This window comes from Ranitomeya imitator, chromosome 3, assembly GCF_032444005.1.
Source record: "Ranitomeya imitator isolate aRanImi1 chromosome 3, aRanImi1.pri, whole genome shotgun sequence".
NCBI lineage: Eukaryota > Metazoa > Chordata > Amphibia > Anura > Dendrobatidae > Ranitomeya > Ranitomeya imitator.
Genome location: NC_091284.1, coordinates 434,383,194 through 434,402,136, shown reverse-complemented (window position 1 = coordinate 434,402,136; position 18,943 = coordinate 434,383,194). Strand labels below are relative to the sequence as shown.

The 18,943-nt window shown below is 43.8% G+C and overlaps 1 protein-coding gene across 5 annotated transcripts in view; it reads right to left on the bottom strand.

The window, feature by feature from the left end:
- The window catches only part of LOC138670188 (ras GTPase-activating protein 4-like), a 324,283-nt gene that overhangs the window by 258,157 nt on the left and 47,183 nt on the right, over positions 1 to 18,943 (bottom strand). The window contains exon 2 of one of the 5 annotated variants that reach the window (XM_069757303.1): positions 12,721 to 12,873. The exons of 3 other annotated variants lie outside the window; for them this stretch is intronic. Coding sequence is in view for 1 of the 2 variants with exons in the window: in XM_069757301.1 (XP_069613402.1) it covers positions 815 to 831 (17 nt within the window). In the remaining variant the exon portion in view is untranslated. Of the gene's footprint in view, positions 1 to 814; positions 847 to 12,720; positions 12,874 to 18,943 lie in introns of those variants that run through there. One more of the 5 variants, XM_069757301.1, reaches the window with a different exon arrangement.

Below are 18,943 nucleotides of genomic sequence, written 5' to 3'. Positions count from 1 at the left end.
TACGGATTACATACGGAGGATGCCATGCGCAAAATACGCTGACACACCCTGCCTACGGAGGAGATACGGACCCCTATTTTGGGGACTTTTCAGTGTATTACGGCCGTAAAATACGGACCGTATTGTCTTACGCCGAGTGTGACGCCGGCCTAAAGAGAACCTGTCACCAGGTTTGACAGATGAGTTACGGCCACCACCTTTCAGGCCTGATATACAGCATTCTATAATCTATATATATAATTGTCTAAGGGTTTTTCCGTCTGTCTGTCTGTCTGTCTGTCTGTCCTGGAAATCCCGCGTCTCTGATTGGTCGAGGCCGCCAGGCCTCGACCAATCAGAGACGGGCACAGCGACGATGATGTCATAAAGGACGTAGACATCCCGCGTCTCTGATTGGTCGAGGTTGTCAGGCCTCGACCAATCAGCAACGGGCACAGCGACGAAAATGTCATAAAGGAGATAGAAATCCCACGTTTCTGATTCAGCGACGGGCACAGTATCGACGTAGATGTCATAATGGTTGCCATGGCGACGATGATGTCATAAAGGTTGCCTCGACCAATCAGCGACGGGCACAGTCTGCCGCGAATTCTGGAATCATCATTGTCCATATACTACGGGGACATGCATATTCTAGAATACCCGATGCGTTAGAATCGGGCCACCATCTAGTGTTGTATATATTCCCCCAACCCGACCTGAAAGATAAAAAAGGGAGCCTTTATTATACTCACCTGTGGACTGGTGACAGGTTCACTTTAAGCTGTGGATATTTTAACCCTTTAACCCCGAAGCTTTTTCGTTTTTCGCTCACCTTCTTTCCAGAGACATAACTTTTTTGTCTTTCCGTCAATATGGCCATGTGAGGGCTTATTTTTTGTGGGATGAGTTGTACTTTTGAACGATATCATTGGTTTTACCATGTCTGTAACATAAAATGATGACATTGCAAAAAAAAAGTGCAATCCCACACTTGTTTTTTGTTTGGCTTTTTTGCTAGGTTCACTAAATGCTAAAACTGACATACCATTATTCTCCAGGTCATTACGTGTTCACAGATACCAAACATGTCTAGGTTCTCTTTTATCTAAGTGGTAAAAAAAATGTTTCTAAAATTTGCTAAAAAGAAAAAAAATGCGCAATTTTCCGATACCCGTAGCATCTCCATTTTTCGTGATCTGGGGTTGGGTGAGGGCTTATTTTTTGCGTGCTGAGCTGACATTTCTAAAGATACCACTTTTGTGTAGATACGGTCTTTTGATCGCCCGTTATTGCATTTCAATGCAATGTCGTGGCGACCAAAAAAACGTAATTCTGGCCTTTTGATTTTTTTTTCTCGCTACGCCATATAGCAATCAGGTTAACCCTTTTTTTTATTGATAGATCTGGCGATACTAAATATGTGTAGGTTTAATTTTTTTTTTTATTATTTTGATTGGGGCGAAAGGGGGGTGATTTGAACTTCTATGTTTTTATTTTTTTTTTTATATATTTTTAAACACTTTTTTTTTAAATTTTGGCTTGCTTCAATAGCCTCCCTGGAAGGCTAGAAGCTGGCATAGCCTGATCGGCTCTGCTACATAGAGGTGATGCATAGATCACCTCTATGTAGCTGAACTACAGCAATGCTATGAGCGCTGGCCACCATAGCAATCCATCATCAACAATCATAGCGGTCTTCAGGAGACCTCTGGTTGTGATGGCAATGCAGCGATGACCCCTGATGACGTGACGGGGGTCAGCGGAGCGCGTATTTCCGGCCACGCGGCCGGCAGCGGTTGTTAAATTCCACTGTCAGCATTTGACTAGATAATGGGTGCGGGCGGATTGCGATTCTGCTCGCGCCCATTGCGGGCACATGTCAGCTGTTCAAAACAGCTGACATGTCGCGGCTTTGAGGTGGGCTCATCTGGGATGTGGATTTGTGTGCTCAAGTGCATTCAGCGTTCAGAACATTCCTGAGACAACCATTAATAACCTTTGATAGCATGCCAAGGTGCGTAAGTGCATATATTTCTGTACTTGGAACTCATACTTTATACTATAATAATAGAGATGTTTTGAATATTTTGTTTACAGTTTTTTATCATTTGCATATTATTAACATGTATAACCATCTTGCGATTTCCATCACTTTTAGATCTAGGTTCTGCAATGTTGAGTAGTGTATTTAATGGTCCGAAGTCCGAATTAATTTTTATCTTAAATTCCTATCTATTTAATGCCATATTCTAAACTATTTTCTAATATAATTGAATTAAAAATTCCCTATACTTTTCTAACTACACTATCTAACTGCTTTTGTGATTTTTTCACACTTCCTCTTTGATGATGATTCATTTCAAAATCCCAGTAAACGCTGAGATAATCACATAAAGTGCTATCAGGAGGCAGAGGCTGAAACCAAGCTTCATCGGGGACACTTGGTTCCTGGGCTGATCCCTGCGCAATGAGCACTGGGCGATGTGCACAATGCCAGCACACTCTCTGTTGCCGACTCAGATCAACAGTGTCAAACCGGCAACAGAGCACATTGTATTATGCTTCCTACTAAATCTAAGCATGGAGTGTGTTGGCAGCCGGGGTGGGCAAGTTGATACAACTGCTCAAGTAAACCTATGTAGACTCACATAAACAATACTGCACATTACCTATAGGACATTTATGATTAAATACATGTGTGCAGTTCTTTGCAACACCACTCCATAATGTAGCCACAATCATACATACCGTATGTTTTATCTTTATTACCACTAACATTATCAGTGCACTCAGTAACAGCCTACAAGCTGTAAAAGAGAAGTTTGACACAGATATACAGCACAGCAAAGTCCATCCAGAGCCTAATGGACATGTATAGTCATTGCTATTCATGTCGCTTTACAGCACAATCAATTATTATGGTTCCTTCAGAGCCTGAATCTGTTGGTGCAGAAATTAGTATATTATAAGCACAAAACGTGCAACTGGGAGAAAGCAGAGAGCCTGCTGAATGCATCTGGAGGTCCCTGGTTCAGGGTTTATGTGTACACAAGCTGGCAAATGTTCAGCTGAGCGTATACAAGGACACACAGCTTCTTTCTGGAAACTGTACAATGACAGATGAAAGATCACTGCAGAACAAATATTCATACTGTGTTTGGTCAGTAAGTCAGATATATACATTTGTATCTTTAAAGGGTTTTCTCACAAAGTAAATTTTAATCAACATTATAATCAAAAGATCTTTGAATAATAATATGTTCCATAACTGGACATTAAAAAAAAATGTTCTTATAAATGTGCCCGTTGTGTACTGCGTAATGACTGTGTTTGACCGTACAGGAACATGGTCTGATCATATCACATCTCCTAGGCAGGGGAGGACACAAGAGGGAAAACAGTCAGGATCACATGGGATCAGAGCGGATTGCTTTTTTGAGGTAAAAATTGCTTAAAAACAATCAGGGAAATGTTTTGCCTCACAGAAAGAATCAGCTGTGATCCCGTGCTGTCCTGTCTCTATACTCTCGTACCCCCTGCCCAGGAGCTGTGATATGATCAGACCATGTCCCTGTACGGTCAGACACAGCCATTACACAGTACACAGCAGGGGCACATTTATAAGATTATCTCAGCACAGGAACATTTTTTTAACACATCCAATTGTAGAACTTATTCTTATTCCAAGATCTATTAAAATGTACTTTGTTTGTGGGAAAAACCCTTTAAATTAAAAATACGTGGTAAATATAACCCTGAAAATATTTACTAGGGTGCTTATATTTCTTTAACCCCTTAGTGACAGAGCCAATTTGGTACTTAATGACCAGGCCAATTTTTGCAATTCTGACCACTGTCACTTTATGAGGTTATAACTCTGGAACGCTTCAACGGATCCCGCTGATTCTGAGATTGTTTTTTCGTGACATATTGTACTTCATGTTAGTGGTAACATTTCTTCGATATTACTTGCGATTATTTATGAAAAAAATGGAAATATGGCGAAAATTTTTAAAATTTTGCAATTTTCAAACTTTGTATTTTTATGCCCTTAAATCAGAGAGATATGTCATGAAAAATAGTTAATAAATAACATTTCCCACATGTCTACTTTACATCAGCACAATTTTGGAAACAAAATTTTTTTTTGTTAGGGAGTTATAAGGGTTAAAAGTTGACCAGCAATTTCTCATTTTTACAACACCATTTTTTTTTAGGGACCACATCACATTTGAAGTCATTTTGAGGGGTCTATATGATAGAAAATAATGAAGTGTGACACCATTCTAAAAACTACACCCCTCAAGGTTCTCAAAACCACATTCAAGAAGTTTATTAACCCTTTACGTGCTTCACAGGAACTGAAACAATGTGGAAGGAAAAAATGAACATTTAACTTTTTTTTGCAAACATCTTAATTCAGAACCATTTTTTTTATTTTCACAAGTGTAAAAACAGAAATGTAACCATAAATTTTGTTGTGCAATTTCTCCTGAATACGCCAATACCCCATATGTGGGGGTAAACCACTGTTAGGGCGCACCGCAGAACTTAGAAGTGAAGGAGCGCCGTTTGACTTTTTCAATGCAGAATTGGCTGGAATTGAGATCGGACACCATGTCACATTTAGAGAGCCCCTGATGTACCTAAACAGTGGAAACTCCCCACAAGTGACACCATTTTGGAAACTAGACCCCTTAAGGAACTTATCTAGATGTGTGGTGAGCACTTTGAACCCCCAAGTGCTTCACAGAAGTTTATAACGTAGAGCCGTGAAAAAAAAGATTTGCATTTTTTCTACAAAAATGATCTTTTCGCCCACAAATTTTTATTTTCACAAGGGTAACAGGAGAAATTAGACCACTAAAGTTGTTGTGCAATTTCTCCTGAGTACGTCGATACCCAATATGTGGGGGTAAACCACTGTTTGGGCGCACCGCAGAGCTTGGAAGAGAAAGAGTGCCGTTTTACTTTTTCAATGTAGAATTGGCTGGAATTGAGATCGGACGCCATGTCGCGTTTGGAGAGCCCCTGATGTGCCTAAACAGTAGAAATCCCCCACAAGTGACCCCATTTTGGAAACTAGACCCCCCCATGGAACTTATCTAGATGTGTGGTGAGAACCTTGAATGCCCAAGTGCTTCACAGAAGTTTATAATGCAGAGCCGTGAAAATAAAAAATATTTTTTTTTTCCACAAAAAAGATTTTTTAGCCACCAAATTTTTATTTTCACAAGGGTAACAAGAGAAATTGGACCCCAAAAGTTGTTGTCCAATTTGTCCTGAGTATGCTGGTACCCCATATGTGGGGGTAAACCACTGTTTGGGCGCACGGCAGAGCTCGGAAGGAAGGAGCGCCGTTTTGGAATGCAGACTTTGATAGAATGGTCTGCGGGTATTATGTTGCGTTTGCAGAGCCCCTGATGTACCTAACCAGTAGAAACCCTCCACAAGTGACCCCATTTTGGAAACTAGACCCCCCAAGGAACTTATCTAGATGTGTGGTGAGAACTTTGAATGCCCAAGTGCTTCACAGAAGTTTAGAATGCAGAGTCGTGAAAATAACAAATATTTTTTTTTCCACAAAAAAGATATTGTAGCCCCCAAGTTTTTATTTTCACAAGGGTAACAGGAGAAATTGGACTGCAATAGTTGTTGTCCAATTTATCCCGAGTACGCTGATGCGCCATATGTGGGGGTAATCCACTGTTTGGGCGCACGGCAGAGCTCGGAAGGGAAGGAGCGCCTTTTTGGAATGCAGACTTTGATAGAATGGTCTGTGGGCATTATGTTGCGATTGCAGAGCCCCTGATGTACCTAAACTGTAGTAACCCCCCACAAGTGACCCCATTTTGGAAACTAGACCCCCCAAGGAACTTATCTAGATGTGTGGTGAGAACTTTGAATGCCCAAGTGCTTCACAGAAGTTTAGAATGCAGAGTCGTGAAAATAAAAAATATTTTTTTTTCCACAAAAAAGATTTTGTAGCCCCCAAGTTTTTATTTTCACAAGGGTAACAAGAGAAATTGGACCCCAGAAGTTGTTGTCCAATTTATCCCGAGTACGCTGATGCCCCATATGTAAGGGTAACCCACTGTTTGGGCGCACGGCAGAGCTCAGAAGGGAGGGAGCACCATTTGACTTTTTGAGCGCAAAATTGGCTGTCGTGTTTGGAGACCCCCTGATGTACCTAAACAGTGGAAACCCCCTAATTCTAGCTCCAACCCTAACCCCAACACACCCCTAACCCTAATCCCAACCTCATCCATAATCCTAATCACTAACCCTAACCATAATCACAACCCTTACCCCAAAACAACCCTAATGTCAACCCTAACCATAACCCTAATCAAAACCCTAAATCCAACACACCCCTAATCCTAATCTCAACCCTAACCTCAAACCTAACCCTAATCCCAATACACCCCTAATAACAACCCTAACCTTAACCCTAATCCCAAAACTAACCCTAATCCCAAGCGTAACCCTAATGCCAACCCTAACCCTAATACGAACCCTAATCCAAACCCTAACCCTAATCCCAGCTGTAACCCTAACTTTAGCCCCAACCCTAGCCCTAACTTTAGCCCCAACCCTAACCCTAGCCCTAGGGCTACTTTCACACTTGCGTCGTTTGGCATTCCGTCGCAATCCGTCGTTTTGGACAAGAAACGGATCCTGCAAATGTGCCCGCAGGATGCGTTTTTTGCCCATAGACTTGTATTGCCGACGGATCGTGACGGATGGCCACACGTCGCGTCCGTCGTGCACTGGATCAGTTGTGTTTTGGCGGAGCGTCGGCACAAAAAAACGTTCAATGAAACGTTTTTTTGTACGTCGCATCCGCCATTTCTGACCGCGCATGCGTGGCCGTAACTCCGCCCCCTCCTCCCCAGGACATAGATTGGGCAGCGGATGTGTTGAAAAACTACAGCTGCTGCCCACTTTGTGCACAATTTTCACAACGTGCGTCGGTATGTCGGGCCGACGCATTGCGACGGCCCCGTACCGACGTAAGTGTGAAAGAAGCCTAACCCTAAGTTTAGCCCCAACCCTAACCCTAAATTTAGCCCCAACCCTAACCCTAAATTTAGCCCCAACCCTAGCCCTAACCCTACCCCTACCCCTAACCCTACCCCTACCCCTAACCCTACCCCTACCCCTAACCCTAACCCTACCCCTACCCCTAATTTTAGCCCCAACTGCTGTTCTCCTGCCGGCCGGCCGATGGAGACAGATGGCGGGCGCACTGGGCATGCGTCCGCCATGTTCTGCTGCCGGCGGCCAGGAGGAGCAGCAAGAGGATCCAGGGACCTAGGTGAGTATGCTAGGGTCCCCGAATCCCCCTATTTCTCTGTCCTCTGATGTGCGATCACATCAGAGGACAGAGAATTACACTTTACTTTTTTTTTTTTTTTTTTTGCGGTCGCCGGTAAACAGTTAATTACCGGCAATCGCAAAACAGGGGTCGGTAATACCGACCCCGATCGTGCTCTTTGGGGTCTCGGCTACCCCCGGCAGCCGAGACCCCAAAGATTCTCCCGGTGCCGGCCGGCGGGCGCACTGCGCATGCGCCCGCCATTTTGAAGATGGCGGCGCCCACCGGGAGACACGAGGAGCATCGGGGGAGCTAGGTGAGTATTGGGGGGCCACCTGGGACCCCTTTTCTCTGTCCTCCGATGTGCGATCACATCGGAGGACAGAGAAATTAAAAAGAGATCGCTTTTTTTTTTTTTTTTGCGATCGCCGGTAAACGGTTAATTACCGGCGATCGCAAATGCGGGGTGGGTTAAAAAACCCCCGAATCATGTTCTCTGGGGTCTCGGCTACCCTCAGCAGCCGAGACCCCGGAGAAAATCGGCCTCTGGGGGGCGCTATGGACTTTTTCCACAGCGCCGTTAATTAACGGCGCTGTGGTTTAAGTACCCTTAGCGGCCGCCGTTAAAAGGCGTATCGGCGGTCGCTAAGGGGTTAAACATATGTTAAAACCAATAGCATTATATACACTTGTATACAGTGTTGAACTGGAGTGCCAAGTGCCCACCAGCAACATTGACTCTGGGGCCCCACTGCTACATGCTAATATTGCATTACTCCCGTTTACAATTTTGCCTATGTTTCTATGTAAAAATGAACTGGGTGGTTTGTCAAATGAATGATGAGATGCTGCCATTGTCTTTACATAAAGAATCTGAAGTATTGTACCAACTATTGCTAAGTAGGAGGTTGGGGAGCCCACTCCTACCCAGTGGCCCACAAGGTAGACATAGCATATAGACTAGAGTATAAGCCGAGTTTTTCAGCACATTTTTTGTGCTGAAAACGCCCCCCCTCGGCTTATACTCAAGTGAGGTGTCCAGAACATGGAGGGGGGCAGCCACAGAGCAGCGGGTCACACGAGGCAGGAGCCGGCTGTTGCGTCTAACTCCTGTGCCTGCTGCTAAAGAGAAATGAATATTCACTGCACTGACAATGAATATTCATTTCTCTGTTATAGCGTGCACAGTGTCAGTCGCAGCAGCCGGCTCCTGCAACTGCCGGACTATCACGGGTGCACGCTACTCAAGACAAATGAATATTCACCTCTCTCCATTGCCATGGAAGTGGAGAGAGGTGAATATTCATTTCTCTTAAGTAGCGGCACATGTGACTGTCCAGCGGCTGACACTGTGCGCGCTACTTAATACTCACTACACTTCCGGCGTGGGGAGCAGTGAGTATTCTATCACTTGTGCTCTTCTTGTGAGCGGCGTCTGACGTCCCTGCCATGTGCTGCTTACAAGCATAAAGCAGCTGCTAGCACCGGAACAAGACGGTGAGGGAGCACAGGAAGGTAAGTGTTACGGTTTATTTTTTTATATTTTTTGATGGGGTCCAATCATACCAGGGTAAGAATGAGGTCATGCATACCCGGATATGGATGCAGCCATGCATACAAAGATAAGGATGGAGCCATGCATACAAGGATGGGGATGGAGCCATGCATACAAGGATAGGAATGGGGGCCATGCAAACAAGTATAGGGATGGAGCCATGCATAAAAGGATAGGGCTGGAACTATGCATAAAAGGATAGGGATAGAGCCATGCATACAAGGATAGGGATGGAGCCATGTATACACTGATAGGAATGGAGCCATGATACACAGATAAGGAAGGAGCCATGCATACAAGGATAGGGATGAGGACCCTGTGCATACCAGGATGGCGATAAGGGGACAATGCATACCAGGCTTATACTCGAGTAATTAAGTTTTCCCAGTTTTTTTTTTTTTAGGTACAATTAGGTGCCTCGGCTTATACTCGGGTCGACTTATACTCGAGTATATACAGTATCGTTTCCTCTGCGTACCAGTCTTTTTTAATATAGCTTCTTAATTTGAATCTGTTTGGTATAAATTTAATCTTTTACTTTAACGAAAGTCCAGAGAAAATGTTAAAAAAGCAAAAAGAAAAAGCTTCTCTTTTTCATTTTCACAGCTTATTGTTGATGAATAAGTTTCTTTTTCAAAAGTTTTATTGGGTTTTATATTTTAACCGGGAAGGGTAGACAAGGAGAGGGAGGAGGGTAAGGGAAGGGATATGAGGGTAAGGGAAGGGATATGAGAGTAGGGAACGAACCCCTATGAAAATAGGGGAGACAAGCAATCACATAATACTGTAAGAATTTAAAAGATAGGTGTAGCATAAAAATAATACTTAAGAAAGAATTGAGTAAAATATGTGTTGACATGGGAAATGTTATGTGTAGCTCTCTTATACTAGATAGTATCGGACAATTAAATTAACTTTAAAGTTGCAGTAGGCTATGAATTAACAGATTAGTTTAAGTCAGTAGTTAAAGCTACATGTAGTACTACAAATTAGTATAGCTAAAACAATGTAATAGACCCTGTAAAGTACTGGTATAACCATTATTTGACATAAATGTAGGGATTATATGATAGCCTGTCAAGTCCGGACCATCGTCGATGGTCCTCAGACTTAGTTGGGCAAAAAAGTTCGGTTCAATCACATGCTGTGACGTGGACTACATGGAGAAACATTCCTCAAGATTTTCAACAAGAATTTGGTGTGGGTTTGGAAGTAGGGCCAGAAGGAGATCCGGGAGGACCTATACCCGCACGGTTCAAGAAGTCCGCCGCCTCTGTTGGAGAAGGAAAGGTACGCCATTTTGCCGCAAAGAAGAATCTTAGACTAGAGAACTGGTACCAATTATATTGTATTCCAGCCTGTTGCAGTCTATTGGTGGTGTACTGAAACATTTTTCGTTTTTGTAAGGTATCCTTACACAGATCCCTGTAGAAGGTCAAGTGACCGTATGGAGAAGAGAGGAATTTTGATTCTCTTGCGATGTTAAGCAATGAGTCTCTTAGCCAGTTGGGATAAAATGAGACAATAACATCTGCAGCTATATTTGACGGTTGAGAAGGTGGTCTGCATATCCTGAATGCTTTCACAACTAGATTTTTCCCTTTAGCATCCGGGAACAGGTAAGATATCATAGAGGAGACGTAATCTCCCAACTGAGATTTTCGCACCGATTCCGGGATGCCTCGGATTTTCAGGTTATTTTTTTCTTTTAAAGTTCTCAAAGTCTGCTAAGTTATTCTTGAATGAGGCTATATCATTCTTTAGATTGACCAGAGGATCCGGTCGCACAGAAGCACCCCCTATATCTTTAAAAGACACCGATTCGTGATGTTTACTTGGAGGGTTAGATTCTTTTGGGGTGTTGGGAGGTTTGTAAGAGGTCCTATTAAAGTTAGAGAGTGGGACAGTATTTATTTGTGAAAATAGGTCTTTAAAAAGCTTTTTGAAGATTTTCTCAGTTGTTCTAGTTCCTTTTAAGTCCATAGATATTAGGAGAGCTTTACATAGGTTGACCATAAATCTCACTGAGGGGTAGGCATCAGAGGCAGGGATTTTATCTATCAGGGAGTAATCAGTGACCTCAGAGCAAGGTTGCTCCTGTTCCATATCGCTATTTGATGCTTTTGATATATTGTCTGAGCCGCTCAAGTCCTCAATGTCGCTGGACCCCTCTGAGTAGACGAATGGATATATTAGACCCTCAGAATCCAAGTCGTCAAAGGAGTCGTTGTAGTCTTGGTCAGAGGAGACTGAAGAGTCCATATAGTTGCCAGGGTCTGCACATTTCTCATCTAATGGTGACATAGGCGGATCGGGGACCAAATGAAAATTGTCAGTGTTGGACTGTTCATCAAATTTCCCTCTAGTAAGGGTCTCAAGTTTCTCCGCAAACCGTGAGGTGAGCAACTCAATAAGTGTCTGAGACTGACATCAATGCAGCCTGTTCTGTTGTCTCTCTAATTAAGGGGAATTTATTCCCACGCAGGTTGGGTTTATTTTTTGGGGATAAACAGTCATTGGTGGTGTTGAGCTGGATCCCCAGCTCCAGAGATAGTATCTCTTCCTCATTATGGCTCAGCAATGGTGGTGATAGGGGGTTATCCCTGTGGCGGTGCCCCTGTTGTGGGTTTGATTCTGCCCCATCCTGAAGGAGTCTGTCCCAATCTGGTGTGTTATAGTTATTGCCGCTTCTCTTATCAGATAATGGTTTTCCCCCCTGTACTGGAGAGGTTTGCGGTATCTAGAATGCCCTCCCTCGGAGTGAAGTGCAGCCAGCGGGCCTCGCTGCTGCTCTGACTTCCCTGTCCTCTACCGCCATTCCTGGCATCTGACACTTTCTGCCCCCTTCATTTCCAGGTACGAACTCCTGTGCGTCGTACCTTTATATGCTTCGGTGTGATGGGGAGATCACTTCGCGGCTGGGCTGCGGTGCTGCCGGTGTATCGTCCATCGGCTCCCTCAGTGTCGCCGCAGCTTGCGGTGCAGGGGTGATCTTTCGGCGCTCCTTTCCATCTTCTCCACCTGGCCTCGATGTCTTGATGGGAGCAGGGATTCTCGTCGCTGGCGTCGCTGGGTTATTTGGCATATCCCTCCACCGCGTCGCTGGGTTATTTGGTATATCCCTCCGCCGCATCGCTGCACAGTAGATCTCCGCGGTCTCTCTGCTTCTTACCAGTTCTCCCTCAGTCTGCACCAGGGTTGAGGCGGGGCAGGGGTCTTCCATGCAGCTGTCCGGGTGGTCGTCAGTGTTCTTTGGGGCTGCAGGTCTGCCAGATTTCGGCCGACAGCTCCATTACTCTGACTCACGGGACTACTTCTTCCCTCACCAGAGGGAGGCCTGCCGCCATTGTATTTCTCCCGGGGACTTCTCTGCCCCAATGAGGGAGTTTTCGTCGGTGTGCCAGCTTTTTTCTTCTCCCCTCTCGTTCCTGGCATATTCTTGTGTGTTGAGGAGTCAAATAATCCACGTTTGGGTATGCTTAATCATAAGCAAATAAGGAATTAACAGGAGCCCCGCAAAAGCACGTTCACTCCTGTCCCTTGGCAAACCACGCCCGTTGATGAATAGTTTCAACATTGTGTGACTATTTTCACATACAGTCATGCACATCCTATAATATTTAGTTTGTACCAAATAATGCTACTAGAAAAGAGCAAATAAAATGATAGGTGTAAAAGAGAGAAAATAGCATATGGACGGCATATGGACGGCACTGCCCCAACTAAATCCATAATCTTCAGGAAAGCCGGTACTAGAAAGCTATATCATGTCAGCAACAGCCATGGCAAAAAAGATATCGGGTGCAAAACCATGAAATAACATATGTGTCCCAGGTAGCAAAAGAAAAAAGCAGGATGCACTCACCAATCTTCAAAGTAGCAAATTTTATTGAGTCTTCACAATTAAAACTTCATGGCCGGGGGAGAAGAAAAGGAGCTCGTGCGAGCAGGGGAGACGACGGCCGTTTCGCGCGGTCCTTGCGCTTCAACGGGTCTGCATTTTTTTTTCTTTTGCTACCTGAAAATAATAGGTGTATTCAACACAAAAGTAGTACATTTTTCAGTAACTTGTACTACAGTGCCTTTTTTATGATATGAAACAGACTAGCCTTTACTTGAGGGCCCATGACTCTGCCACTAGTTGTCTTTTAGCAAGTACTAACCAATTTATATCGGGAACACCTTATACCTGTTATTTTTTTGGAAATGATCTGACTGACAAAAGTTGGCCCTTATGCAAGTTGCTCAAATCCTTAAGATTTCTCATTTAACCTGCTTCCAATACTCCAACTTCAGAACTGTTCACTTGTTTTATACTGTATCCCAGCCTTTGAACGACCTTACAATTGGCCACTGTATTGAGAAAATCAATGTTATGTCTGTGGAAATTGTATTGTTTGATCAGTGTAGGATCCCTATACTGTTAGTGCATGCCCTCATCATCTCCCGCCTTAACTACTGCAATATCCTCCTCTGTGGCCTCCCTGCCAACACCCTCACACCTCTCCAGTCTGTCCTTAACTCTGCTGTCTGACTAATCACCTCACTACTCCTTCACTTCTCCCCTCTGTAAACCTCTTCATTGGCTCCCAATTACCCAATGTATCCAGTTGAAACTACTAACATTGACCTTCAAAGCCATCCATAATCTGTCTCCTCTGTATATCTCTGAAATAACCTCCTATCTTCCCACACACAATTTTTCCGGTCCTCCCAAGACCTTACACCTTCCTCACCCAATCACCTTTAAAACTTCTACTGAGTATCCCTCATCCTCAAGAATTTTGTGCCCCACACATCTGATTATCCACCACATTCAGAATGTTCAGATGGAACTTGAACACCCATCTCTTCAAGAAAGTTTACAGCCTGCAATTACCCAGCTGCCACCTCACCACGCCAGAGCTGCTGCAACTCCCCAACCTACTATATTATCCTGTAGACTGTAGAACCGCAAGAGCTGAGCCTTCTCTTTTCTGCACCAGTCTCTCATTGCTAAGTTTCTTTACTGTAATGTATTTGTATTTTGTATGTAACCCTGAAAAATAAATAATAATGATGATATTAAAAATGGATTTAGAGTCCAGATAAATAGTGCATACAGAGTCCAGAAAATTAGTGCATATAGAATCCAGACAAATAGTGCATCAGAATAGTTTTTAAATAATTAGTGTATACATGTCACGCCTATCACACTATGATGGTCTTCGGTTAGGAAGGGGGACCACAAGCTGTCCCTAGAACTGGGACCCTAATTATACCCTTCCCATGAGTAATTTTAAAGGTAGAGATACCAAAGTCTCTGACCTTACTATGCGCCTGTTAAACCCTGATCTGTCTCATCCCCCACACCATGAGGCATGGGACAGAAATGTAAGGTAAACAAGACACAAAGACAAAACAGGGATAACAGAAAATCCTCTAACATACAAAAGCACTAACCAATAAAAGGGAGGAGGATAGGAACAGGGAGCAATAAACTAAATGGGACCAGGGACCAGGAGATAAACACACACACGTACAACAGCAAACCACAGAACACTACTAGAACAACTCTACTCCAACCACTTAGCTTTAGCAATCAGCACAGGAAGACAAATCTTTCACTGGCAGGGACAAAGTCTTGCTAGTTTTATAGGAAGAGGTAATGACCAGATCAGAAGCAGCTGAAATGGAGATGCATGTTTCTGACCAGCACAGAAAAGGTTATTAACCTCTTCAGCATCGAAGGAAACAAAACCCATTTAATATGGGACACAAATCACATTTCTAAAGAAGACCTCCTGTGATTCATTACCCGACATGACTGTCTAACTCCAGGTCTTCCAGGGGGACATGACACCCTTGTGACACTACAATGTCCAGAAAAATATTGTTCAATAACATCAAGATATACAGCGCATAACATGTCTAAAAATAGTCCCACTATGTTGCCAGTACCAGCTGGACAGGGATGTGTGCACAACCCACTTTAGTAAATGAAATTGTAACACACAGTTGTAAATTTGTTCACACATTTCCGCGTGTAATGTCAGCGAAACACCACAACATGGATTTTGATGAAAACATGCTCCTGCTCTGTTATGCAGGGGTGGACATACCGCCGGTTCAACCAATGCAACTGCAGCAGGGCCCCGAGCGGGAGGGGGCACCCGAAGGAGAGAGAAAGCAATGTGGTGAATGACAGCCGGCGGCAGTATTACTGCCAACAGGAGAAGCTCTGCTGCACGCATATGATATGATGGTCAAAAGGGCCCCCTTCCTCACCTCACCTGATAGTATTCATTATGCGGCTGTCACTGGTGTGGTGCGGTATCTATGGTGACGGCAGACACAGAAAGAGAGGGGTGACAGATAGGGAGGGAGTCTCAGTGAGTCACTGAAGCGTCAGCTCTGTTTGTGATTCGCTGCTGCTGCTGTGCGCGTGCACACTCTTCTCAGCGTCTCTCCGTGATCTGCAGGACTGGGATACATGAAAATGGGGAGGTGAGGAGGGATCACTAGGTTAGGTAGGAGAAGGGCAGGGAATAAATGTATTAAAATGATCCACTATATAGGGGGATGGGATGGAGATCTACAGAGCGCCCCCTGGTATAATATAGAAGATTATATGTACTGCACAGTGACATTTGTGCATTGTTACCTCTCAGCCAGCCACACACTTTGCCTTACAAGCACATCTGTGATTGGCTGACAGGATGATCTGCAAGTGTCTACTGTGCACTGGAGTCGCAGCTTGGAGTGGGAAGCTGCTGCAGAGGACGAGTGTGGACGAGGCTGACAGCATCTTTGCTGCCTTGTGGAAATCTTGTAAGCATACAATACAGTATTGTTTTTGAAAAATAAAGAAACAACAATTTATAAATGAACCATGTTTGGAGTAGTGGTTACTAGTCATGAGCGAGCTTGTATGGATAAGACGGTATCTGAGCATGCTCAAGTGCTAATAGAGCATCTTCAGCGTTCTCTAATAATATGTTTGCGTCTCCGCTGCTGCATGATTCGTGGCTTTTTGACAGTCGCAACACGTGCTGGATTCCCTGTTTGGTAGACAATCCCTGCATGTGTTGCAGCTGTTGAACAGTCGTGAGACAAGAAGCGGTGGGAAGTCGAGAATATTATTCAAGCACGCCGAAGACCCTCAGCACACAAGCATGCTCAGATAACACCTTATTTGAGCACATTCGCTCATCACTAATGCCGGTGACCTAAGGAAAGTGACATATCCTCATATTCTGTGCACAGTGACCTGCTAGTGACATCACCAGCCTGGTCTTTGGCTGCGATCTCTTTCACATAGGCCAGAGGTCAGTATGAAGATTCGCTCATGACCCCTGGTACACTGGTTATTAGGTCATACTGACCAAATATACAATTATTTGAATGAGCTTTGTTACAACCCTTAACCCCTTCACAACATTTGCTGCGCATGTACAGCGCAAGTTGGAAGCGGGTGTAGGGGAGAGATCAAGACGTGTGCTCCCCCCATACCCGACAGGTAATGGCTGCATGTTACAGCCAGGACCTGCCACTCCACCCACAATTGTTAACCTGTTAAATGTCACTGTCAAACTCTCACAGCCACATTTAACATGCACTGGAGGGGCCCATCCTTCTAAGCGCACATCAGCATGCCCATGGTGTGATTGCGGGTCACCAAAGGTTATTATGACACCGGAAGGTCTGCTGAAGACCTCCGTTCTTGTCATTATGGAGCTCCTTTGAAATCCTGCCTGTAGCCGGGTTTCAAGGAGACCATGATTTTTACTATATACAGCGATGCTGTGGCATCGAGGTATATAGCACAAGCAATCAGACGATTGAAGCTTCAATTATGAATAGTGAAAAGTTAAACATTTTTCAGAAAAGTCTGATCTATCAAAATATATAAATAACCCAATCGGTAAACACTGAAAACCAAAAAAAAATATCAAGATCATCAAAATGACTGCAAAAAATATCACAAAAAATGCTGTAATAAGAATTTAAAAATGTCATCTATCCCAAAATGGTAACAATTAAAACACTTCCCCTGCTAAAAATAAGCTTTTGAAGAAAAAAAATCAAATTCTCCTCACTATAGTATTATCTCCTCCAATTTATAAAGTAATAACAGGCTGTGCTGTTTGATAAGTCATAGGCCACAATAAGCACATGCAGATATGCCAGGTATGAATGTATCAATTGTATGACTGCTTTGTGTTATATTCAGATGTTAAATATGGAACTGATATTTATTATGTAGATTTCATAGTTGTGTTCTAGACTTGTAATAAATATTACAACCTATACAAGGTTTACATAACTTTGTTGTGGTATGGGGGGTCCGGGAATATTTCTTGCACAGGGGCCCTCTGCAGTCTGTGTCTGCCCCTGCTGTTTTGACATACTAATATTTAGTAAGACAGTCGTGAGGCTGATATATCCTTTTTAAATTGTGGATATTCCCTGTAAATGTACCATATTCTGCCTGTAGAACTACAGGACTTATCAACATCACGTCACTAAGGTCTTGCAGCTGAATCAGGAATTGTATGTAGATTACAGTTGCCAATATATTTTTTTATCGGAAGTGTGATGCTCTTCTAAGGTTTCCAATCTCTCTCTCTTTGCCCTCTTTTTAAAGGGAATCTGTCACCCCATTTTTCGCCTATAAGCTTCGGCCGCTGCCATTAGAGGCTTATCTACAGCATTCTGTAATGCTGTAGATAAGCCCCCCGATATAACCTGAAAGATAAGAAAAAGAGGTTAGATTATACTCACCCAGGGGCGGTCCTGCTCCGATGGGTGTCTCAGGTCCGGAACAGCGCCTCTTCATTCCATGACGTCCTCTTCTGGTCTTCACGCTGCGGCTCCGACGTAGGTGTACTGATTTGCCCTGTTGAGGGCAGACCAAAGTACTGCAGTGTGCAGGAGCCGGAAAGGTCAGAGAGGCCCAGTGTCTGCGCACTGTAGTACTTGCCTCAACAGGGCAGATAAAGTACGCCGGAGCCAGAGCCGCAGCGTGAATACAAGAAGAGGACGTCATCATATGAAGATAGGAGGCGCCAGACCCAGACCACGACACCCATCGGACCGGACTGCCCCTGGGTGAGTATAATCTAACATGTTTTTCTTATCTTTTAGGATACATCAGGGGGGGAGGGGGTTATGGCTTATCTACAGCATTACAGAATGCTGTAGATAAGCCCCTGATGCCAGTGGCTGCAGCTTATAGGCAAAAAATGGGGTGACAGATTCCCTTTAACCTGCCACTCTATATGTGTGCATGTATGCTGATGTTCACACTAAACAATCCTCCAACACAAATCGATAAACTATCAGACATTTACAACACAATAAACTTCATACAGCAACTGTATAAATAAAGAGGAAGAGCATGATCCCAGGTTGAACTGTGGAAGAAAATCAGTTTCCCTAAAAAACAAAAGACTGCGTGTATATTGAATGTACTCCAAAACACCTTTATAGCGCATTTATATAAAGTTTCACTGCATTTTAGCTGCTGCAGCATATGACCGCATCACTCAAATTTCTAAAAATCCTTTCCTAGACCCATTGCATCAACAAAGCCTAGTTAATGGTGTTGTCTAAAGCACATAAGGCCGGCGTCACATTACAGAGTTTTACGGAAGTATGAGAGGCGCAAAAACTACGCATTGCACACGGACCAATGATTCTCTATGGGGCAGCCCCTATTTCCCACATATATATAATGCAGCCGCCCCACCAGTAAAACTGGGGAATGAATGGAATGCAGGGGAACAGTAGCTTAGTAGACTTGCGGTGCTGCGCCCCCTGCTGGCATAACCTCATATGAACTCTAGCGTGAGAAAATATTCAGAAAAATTCCCACGCTAGAGTTCATATGAGGTTATGCCAGCAGGGGGCGAGGCACTGCAAGTCTAAGATGCTACGTTCCCCCCCTTCAAATGGATTTACATCGTGGGACATGACTGTAACGGCGGAAAGGTATGGGATATTGTTGTTTTTTTATTTTTCCTTTGTTACAGAACGAGGGTCGTCATTTGGATTGAGGGTATACTAAACTATTACAACACCCTTTGTCTTTATTTCAATAAAATACT